Source organism: Babylonia areolata, chromosome 14 (assembly GCF_041734735.1).
Source record: "Babylonia areolata isolate BAREFJ2019XMU chromosome 14, ASM4173473v1, whole genome shotgun sequence".
NCBI lineage: Eukaryota > Metazoa > Mollusca > Gastropoda > Neogastropoda > Buccinidae > Babylonia > Babylonia areolata.
This window is the reverse complement of record NC_134889.1, coordinates 11,301,964-11,311,383: the sequence shown is the minus strand read 5'-3', so window position 1 is coordinate 11,311,383 and position 9,420 is coordinate 11,301,964. Positions and strand designations below refer to the sequence as shown.

General features: G+C 46.1%; 1 protein-coding gene across 1 annotated transcript; it reads left to right on the top strand.

The window, feature by feature from the left end:
* The first annotated feature begins 2,026 nt into the window (after positions 1–2,026).
* On the top strand, positions 2,027–6,361 carry LOC143289431 (uncharacterized). Its single transcript, XM_076598396.1, has one exon. It carries the CDS (start codon positions 2,027–2,029, stop codon positions 6,359–6,361), a length of 4,335 nt encoding a protein of 1,444 aa, XP_076454511.1.
* Positions 6,362–9,420: the final 3,059 nt, after the last annotated feature.

Here is a 9,420-nt window from a genome sequence, read left to right as displayed (position 1 = left end):
GGTTCTTCATCTATAATCAACTGCATTGAAAACACTGGAGAAATGCTCATACCATCGTTAAGATGTAATTTCATTATAGATTATTGCTTTTTCTATTGACAGATCTGAGTGTAGATCAAAATCGTTTAGGATTATCAACTGAAGCTTCTAGTTCATCTAACCTGTTTTGATCAACCCCCCCCCCCTCCACCTCCCATTTTCAAACCATTCATTCACTTTTTTCTTCCTCTTCCCCACAGTTCTCAACATACAGGCTGCAGCACTACATAAAGCATTTGTAAATATTTCCACACACAAGTACTGACATTAATATCTAAGAAGTGTATTGCTCTATCTATGCATTGTTTAAATTCATTACAGTTGTCACGGACAAGGAGGGTTGTGCGTGCGTGTGTGTGAACGCTGCCACTTTTGGTTGACCCCTCTCCTTGTAGCTCTTCCGCGTGCTCCATGTAGCCAAGGAAGTGTATGGAATGCACGTGTTGCACTAGAAAACATGACGTGCATATTTCTAATTTGTGAGTTATAGAAAGTTTTCTCCTTTTGGAAAACCAGCACCATTAGTCAGTGGAGCAGGACACTCGGCCAGGTCAAGTGTAGGGTCCAATGGAGAGAGACGCTCAGCCGGTATTTTGGCCGGAGATCAGAAACCGTTGAGGTATTCATTCATTTATCTTGGTCGTTGCATTGATAAAATGATCTTACAGTTTGTAGTATTTGTTGTACAGCCGTCCGAAAATATACGTATCTGTGTTATTAGTCACTTCTGCTCTTCATGTGTTTGTTACCTGAAATTTTACGGTCTGACGTTACATGTTCTTAATCTCTCATTTTCGTCGTAGAGTTATTTCCTAGTCTGGAACGTTACCAGTTTGCTTGAAACTGACACGTGGTTTTTTGCTTGAGTGTTTATTCTCTAATTCGGTATTACTTTCACCGTATTAGTTTCAAATTACCTCATGTATTCTGTTTAATGTGCTAGAATTACTATTTCTCCCAGTTCTGAATGTGGAAACAGTGAAGTAAAGTCTAGCCTACATTTGTTTGTGAGATTATTTTCCGTGGATTTGTAAACTACTTCGGGAATTAATATTTCGTAGAAAGACTGGAAGACCATTCAGTTTGTTCAGATTGCTTTGCCAGTAAACCATATTTAAGGGGAGTGAATGAGTCACTGTCCATAATGTAACGTAGTGCTATTGTGATTCCCCTTCCGCCCCGAGATGGTGGGCGGCGGCGGAATCCTACCAAAATCGTGGATAATTCACTAGAACTTAGCCGCAGATTCTAGGTTTTTGTCTAGGGAACTCCATTCTTCCTGTGTGGAGACTCAACTTCATCCCCCGCTGTTTGAGTGGCCGTCTTCCGCCTGGGGAGCTCGAGCGTCGCTGGTGGACGTGTTTCCCCAAGCCAACACCAGAGTCCACCTTCCAGGACAACGAACTGCAAACTGTGTGGTGCCAGTTTCTATCCACCCCCCCCCCCCCCCAAGCTCAGTATTACTGGAAAAAAGACAAACTGTCACAGAAGAGGGTGACGAAGGGAAAATTGTGGGTGTTCCTCATGTGAAAGAGGAAAACGAACAGACTTTTTTCTTTGTGGTGTCTAATTAAGTATTGTATCGTGTCTGTGATTTTTTGTTAAAGTATTTGGAGTAAATGTTTTGTATCTGTTTATTCGAGGCTTTTGTTTGGATAAAGGTGAGAGAGCGTGAGAGAGTTGGCCATAACTTTAGTTTGAAAAGTTGCACGCGACAATTGGCGAGCCTGCCAGGATCCTTTCTTGGATAGTAGTATCTGAATTCATTTTTGTCACTGGCCACTCTCCTCGTTCACTACTCACCCCCATCTCCCAATCTTAATTACATTATCGTAATGAATTGACAGGTAGCTGTAGGTGTTTGGAGTGGACTTGGATCTGTAAGTTACCAGTTAGTTTACATTTGTACATTACTTCATTCTTTTGTGTATGATACTGGTCATTCATTGATTGCATGGAACTTCGTTCTGGCTGCAAGCTTAGCGTCATGGCAGAAAGTAGGCAGGATCGCATTTCACGGTGGCGCAGTTTCGCTGCCGAGTTAGAGGTTCCCAGGGAGCAAGTTGCTGAGTTTGTTGCTAGTCAAATGCTTAAGGAGGATGAGGCTGCAGAGAAAAGGGAGTTAGAGGAAAGAGCTCATCAGAGACAGCTGGAATGGGAAGAAGAGCAGCGGCGGAAACAGTTTGAATGGGAAGAAGAGCAGCGGCGGAAACAGTTTGAATGGGAAGAAGAGCAGCGGCGGAAACAGTTTGAATGGGAGGAGGAGCAACACCAACAACAGCGTGAAGAGCATTCCCTCCGGCTTGAGGTTCTGCAGAGGGAGAAGAAAGGGAAGAATTATGGCAACAGTATGGTTATGGATCAGGTAGAGGGAGAGTCTGACACTGACGACGACCGTGGATTTCGCCCCAGCCTTCCAAAGTTCGATGACAGTAAGGGTGACATTTCGTCTTGGTTGAAGAGGTTTGAGCGTGTCGCTACTCTGTACGGATGGAAGAAGAGCACCTGGGCGACTCGAGTTTCTACTCGTCTCACTGGTAAGGCCGAGGACGTCTACAACAACCTGAGCGACGCTGACGCGGGTGACTACAATAAGCTGAAGGAGCAACTTTTAGCTCGTTACCAATTGAATGCAGAGACGTATCGTCGTCGTTTCAGGAACTGTAAAAGAAAAGACAATGAAACTTTTGTGCAGTTTAGTGCCAGGTTGCAGGACAACTTAAAGCAGTGGCATGAGCAATCTAAGATTCCTGATCTGAAACAATTGATTCTCCTTGAGCAGTTCTTACAATCTTTGCAGGCTGACATGGCCGCCTACGTGATGGAGAAGCAGCCACAGTCTCTGGAAGAAGCTGTCGCATCAGCTGAAGTTTACTTCATGGCTCATAGGGGTGGGAGGAAGTTTCTTCAGCCGGTAGGTCTTAGTGGTAATGCTTCAGCGGGGCAGGATAAGTCCAAGGTGGGTGGAACTAAGAGCGAGTCTGGGAATTCCTCTGTTAAGACTTGTTTCATCTGTCAGTCACCTAAGCACTTGGCTAGAGACTGTCCCAGGAAAGGGAAATCGGCGGGCGCAGTACAGCATCAAGGGACAGAGGTCAGGCAAACAGTTCAGGTGCCTACTCTCTGCACGCCATGTAGAGAGCAGGAATACGATCCACACTGTCTGGTCGTGGTCGAAGGCAAAGCAGTACCAGGACTGCGTGATACAGGGTCTCATGTCTGTGTCGTGAAGAAGTCCCTCATATCTGATTGTCATCTTACCGGCAGGCAACTTGAGGTTTCAATGGCCGAGAAAGACATCAAGCGGCACTATCCTATTGCTGTGGTTAGGATAGAGAGTCCGTTTTTCACAGGTCAGGTTGAAGCTGTAGTTATGGAGACTCCAGTGGTTGATTTCATAGTTGGGAATCATGCTCGGTTGGAAGACCGAAAAGTTCTGCCAGTGTATGGTACACCCAAGGAAATCTCTGTAGTCACTCGTGCTCAGGCAGCAGAGAAGAAGCAACCTTCTACTTTGCGGGTGGCATCTCCAGGTCTCGAGACCGTGACGCCAGAGCAGTTGAAGGAACTACAGAAAGGTGATCCCGGATTGAAGTCTTTGCGGGAGGCAGCCGATCGTAGAGACGTTAGGGTTTCTGGTCGTACAGGCGAGGTGTCCTTCAGGTGGAGGAAGGGTATTCTGTACCGTGAGTACCGTCAGGCGAAGACTGAGTACAGTCAAGTTGTGGTCCCCGCACAGCTTAGACACGGAGTAATGAAACTGGCTCATGAACCACCTATGGGGGTTCATCAAGGAGGAAAGAAGACTCTGGACAGGATTTGGAAACAGTTTTTCTGGCCTGGCATGTGTGCAGACGTTCGCCGATTTGTTTCGTCCTGTGACCAATGCCAGAAAGTCTCTCCAAAACCTCAGAGAGTACCTCTAGGGAAGATGCCTCTGATCGACACTCCTTTTGAGCGGGTAGCAGTTGACCTTGTTGGGCCGATTACTCCTGCGTCAGGGTCAGGGAACCGCTATATCTTGGTGGTTGTGGATTACGCCACCCGGTACCCTGAGGCCGTTCCTCTTAAGACCGTTGAAGCTACCACGGTTGCTGAAGCACTGTGGGAGGTCTGGACTCGAGTTGGTGTGCCATCTGAGATTCTAACTGATCGCGGAACCCAGTTCATGAGCGATGTAATGAAGCAGATGGAGAGATTGTTGTCCATCCGTGGGTTGGCAACAACTCCTTACCATGCTCAAGGAAATGGGCTAGTAGAGCGGTACAACGGCGTTCTGAAGACTGCGTTGCGGAAGCTTACTCAGGAGAAACCAAAGCAATGGGATCGGTATATCCCTGCACTGCTCTTTGCTTACAGAGAAGCGACTCAGGAGAGTTTGGGGTTCTCACCATTTGAGCTCCTGTACGGAAGAACAGTACGAGGGCCTTTGTCTGTCTTGCGCCAGCTGTGGACAGATGAACATACTTCTGAAGAAGTTCGCACTACTGCAGAGTACGTAGTAGACTTGAGGAACCGTATCGAGGAAACCTGTGAGTTGGCACGCAGGAATTTGGCTGCAGCTTCTCGGAGACATGCTGAGGTTTTTAACAGGAAGTCTCAGAATCGTGTGTTCTCCCCTGGTGACAAGGTACTGCTGCTTTTGCCCCAGAGACATAACAAATTACAGCTGTGCTGGCAGGGTCCCTTTGAGGTATTGGAGAGGAAGGGAGAAGCTGACTATAAGATTCGCATGGGAGGACAGGACAAATTGTACCATGCGAATCTGTTGAAGAGGTATGTGGAAAGACAGGCGGACTCTGTTTCTTGTGAAGTTCCGATGGTGGCTGTTGCTGTCATAGAGGAGACTGAACCAACTTCTGTCGCTGACAGGGAGTTGCCTGTGCCCAGTCTGGTGGCTGAGGAAACAATAGCTGACTTGAACTTTGGACCAGGTCTGAATGACAAACAGAAAGAGGAAGTTTTGACAATTGCTCGTCGGCATGAGAAGGTCATCACGGATGTACCGTTGAAGACGAACTTGGCAGAGTTTGACATGACCGTAGACACAGCAAAGCCGGTGCGAGTAAAACAGTACCCTTTGCCCCACGCCAAAGTGGAGATCGTCAAGCAAGAGGTAGAGACCATGAAGACGCTTGGGGTGATAGAGCCTGCTGCATCTCCCTATAATGCGCCGGTAGTTCTGGTTCGCAAGAAAGACGGAAAGATCCGGTTCTGCGTTGACTATCGACGTTTGAATAACGTCACCGTCTTTGATGCGGAACCTCTACCTGACGTAGAGCATCTTTTCTCTTCTCTGGGTAAAGCCCGGTACTTCAGCAAGTGGGACCTCAGCAAAGGTTACTGGCAAATTCCGGTCAGAGAAGACATCCGGCCTATGACCGCTTTCACTACCCCCAGTGGACAGTTCCAGTTCACTGTGATGCCCTTCGGCTTGAAGAATGCAGCAGCAGTTTTCTCAAGGATGATGAGAGCTTTGCTAGATCCCATAGGCATGAAAGATGTACATAACTTCATGGACGACATCATGATTGCGTCCGAAACATGGGAAGAACATCTCTCTGCTATAGAGGCAGTTTTCCAGCGATTGGAGGAAGCAAATTTGTCAGTCCGTCCAAAGAAGTGCTACATTGGGTTCGAGGAACTGAGTTTTCTGGGACATGTCGTACGGCACGGTCAAATCCTGCCGGAAATGGACAAGGTGGAGAAAGTTATGAAAGCACCAGTTCCTGAGACTAAGACGCAAGTGCGAGCCTTCTTGGGCCTGGTAGGCTACTACCGTAAGTTTATCCCTAATTTCTCTGCCATAGCACTTCCCCTGACGGACCTCACCAGGAAAGGTGCTCCCAACAACGTCGTTTGGACTCCTGAGTGCGATCGGGCCTTCAAAACTTTGAAGGGTCGTCTGGTTTCTAGGCCAGTGTTGCAACTGCCAGATCTGTCCTGCCAGTTCGTCTTACGAACTGACGCCTCAGACCGTGGTCTGGGGGCGGTGCTCCTACAGGAGAAGGAAGGTGTACTACACCCTGTCGCGTTTGCCAGCAGGAAATTGTCTGGAACTGAAAGTCACTACTCTACGATTGAGAAGGAGTGCTTAGCAGTAGTGTGGGCTACAGACAAATTCCAGCAGTTTTTGTATGGTCAGCAGTTTGTGCTCGAGACTGATCATCAACCTCTGCGGTACTTGCAGACAGCAAAAGTTGCGAACCAAAGGCTGCTGAGGTGGAGTTTGCTCTTACAGTCTTACTCCTTCACAGTTCGAGTGATCCCTGGCAGACTGAATGTTGGTGCCGACTATTTGAGTCGGGCATCTGTGGAATAATTGTTTCCCCTTTGTAGCCGTGCAGACAGATGTCTGTGCTCAATCAGGGGGGTGTTGTCACGGACAAGGAGGGTTGTGCGTGCGTGTGTGTGAACGCTGCCACTTTTGGTTGACCCCTCTCCTTGTAGCTCTTCCGCGTGCTCCATGTAGCCAAGGAAGTGTATGGAATGCACGTGTTGCACTAGAAAACATGACGTGCATATTTCTAATTTGTGAGTTATAGAAAGTTTTCTCCTTTTGGAAAACCAGCACCATTAGTCAGTGGAGCAGGACACTCGGCCAGGTCAAGTGTAGGGTCCAATGGAGAGAGACGCTCAGCCGGTATTTTGGCCGGAGATCAGAAACCGTTGAGGTATTCATTCATTTATCTTGGTCGTTGCATTGATAAAATGATCTTACAGTTTGTAGTATTTGTTGTACAGCCGTCCGAAAATATACGTATCTGTGTTATTAGTCACTTCTGCTCTTCATGTGTTTGTTACCTGAAATTTTACGGTCTGACGTTACATGTTCTTAATCTCTCATTTTCGTCGTAGAGTTATTTCCTAGTCTGGAACGTTACCAGTTTGCTTGAAACTGACACGTGGTTTTTTGCTTGAGTGTTTATTCTCTAATTCGGTATTACTTTCACCGTATTAGTTTCAAATTACCTCATGTATTCTGTTTAATGTGCTAGAATTACTATTTCTCCCAGTTCTGAATGTGGAAACAGTGAAGTAAAGTCTAGCCTACATTTGTTTGTGAGATTATTTTCCGTGGATTTGTAAACTACTTCGGGAATTAATATTTCGTAGAAAGACTGGAAGACCATTCAGTTTGTTCAGATTGCTTTGCCAGTAAACCATATTTAAGGGGAGTGAATGAGTCACTGTCCATAATGTAACGTAGTGCTATTGTGATTCCCCTTCCGCCCCGAGATGGTGGGCGGCGGCGGAATCCTACCAAAATCGTGGATAATTCACTAGAACTTAGCCGCAGATTCTAGGTTTTTGTCTAGGGAACTCCATTCTTCCTGTGTGGAGACTCAACTTCATCCCCCGCTGTTTGAGTGGCCGTCTTCCGCCTGGGGAGCTCGAGCGTCGCTGGTGGACGTGTTTCCCCAAGCCAACACCAGAGTCCACCTTCCAGGACAACGAACTGCAAACTGTGTGGTGCCAGTTTCTATCCACCCCCCCCCCCCCCCCCCAAGCTCAGTATTACTGGAAAAAAGACAAACTGTCACAGAAGAGGGTGACGAAGGGAAAATTGTGGGTGTTCCTCATGTCAAAGAGGAAAACGAACATACTTTTTTCTTTGTGGTGTCTAATTAAGTATTGTATCGTGTCTGTGATTTTTTGTTAAAGTATTTGGAGTAAATGTTTTGTATCTGTTTATTCGAGGCTTTTGTTTGGATAAAGGTGAGAGAGCGTGAGAGAGTTGGCCATAACTTTAGTTTGAAAAGTTGCACGCGACAACAGTCAAGCTCATTTTTTGTAAACCTGTGCATTTTCTTCAGACCATACAATTCGTTCTTCTCCCTGAATCGGCAAAGATTCTTTTTTCTTCACATTACACATCATCCATTTCATCTCCACGGGTAAGTGCCATGAGAGCAATTCATCACCAATTTTCAGTCCGAAATTTAGAAACAATCCTTGTGTAATAATAAAGTAATCTACAACACTGCTACCACTTGGTGACACGAACGTGAACTTCCCTTTGAAACTGTCCATACATGTTCCATTCAAAATGCTAACTTCAAATAACCCCCACCCCCACCCCCCCCACAAATCCAATAAAGACTTGCCAAAACTATTGACCACTTAGTCTTTTGAGCAGAGCACTGGATTATCTTTTTCTATGACATCCTCATCATCAGCAATACCATTAACATCAACATAATTATCACTGTCATCATTATAATAATTATCATGATCATAATCACCATCAGCATAACCATCATCATTTTCACTGTCAACCTCATTACTATCCTCATGATCTACAGGAGAGAAGTCATTGTTTCAGGTTTGGGATGCTGATGACCTGTTTTTGCATTTAGGTCACACAAATGAAAACAACATCATTCTTATCAAATAATTCTAACAAAGTATCTTCCAGAATCAAATCCCATCTTTTAAAATTGAATGGTTATAAACAGGTCCTCCTTGTGATAATACATAACACGCCACCAACAGTATATCTTTCTTTACATTGAAAAAATTTTGTCAACATTTAATACTACTACATTGTCACACTGTACATTAATCTGTCCTTACAAAGTTACCAAAACCCTTTTTATTATTATTATTATTTATTTATTTATTTATTTATTTATTTTTTTTAAATGTCAAAAGCAAAACCCCACCAGAGTTTCAACCCTGATTAGACAGCTTCTTTGCTGGGGTATGAAATTTTTATGAAATCATGAAACACACCAATGAAATCAAATTTTCTGTGAACAAATGTTTTTGTGAGACAAACAAAATCAAAGCCACTAACATAATTAATACGAGCAACATCATTACGTTTTGCATACAAGTTTTCAATATTGTAATTCAAGAATGCAAGCTGTGTTGCCAGATGGTCTGGCCTGTCCTATTTGGAAGTGCTTTTCGATCTCAAAGACCTGTCACTGCCATTTCTTGTCAGGAAAAAAGGCATCCCCGACAGTCATTGTGTTCGCCCGACCGCGCTGACAGCGAGGCTCGGAATCCCCTCCTCTGACGTCACGGTGCACATCTGGGGAAGTCCTCCGACTGCCAGGTGAAAGGTCACGACTGCTGCTGCCGCCGCTTTGCCACGCGCTCGCTCCAGGAGTTCCGCCTCTGCCAGGTGACAGGTGACGATTGCTGCCGCTGCTCTGCACTCCCACCAGAGGAGTCCCGCCTCTGCCAGGTGACAGGTGACGACTGCAGCCGCTGCTCTGCACTCCCACCAGAGGAGTCCCGTCTCTGCCAGGTGACAGGTGACGACTGCTGCCGCTGCTCTGCCCAGACGTCATGGGAGTCCCGCTGCCGGCGGGGGGAAATGTCAAGCGCCTTGCTGACGTCACAGTGACGTAGCAGTGAATCCCCGCTGTC

Excerpts from the sequence above, each read along its gene's own strand:
- LOC143289431 (XM_076598396.1), top strand. The coding sequence starts at position 2,027 with ATGGCAGAAAGTAGGCAGGATCGCATTTCACGGTGGCGCAGTTTCGCT.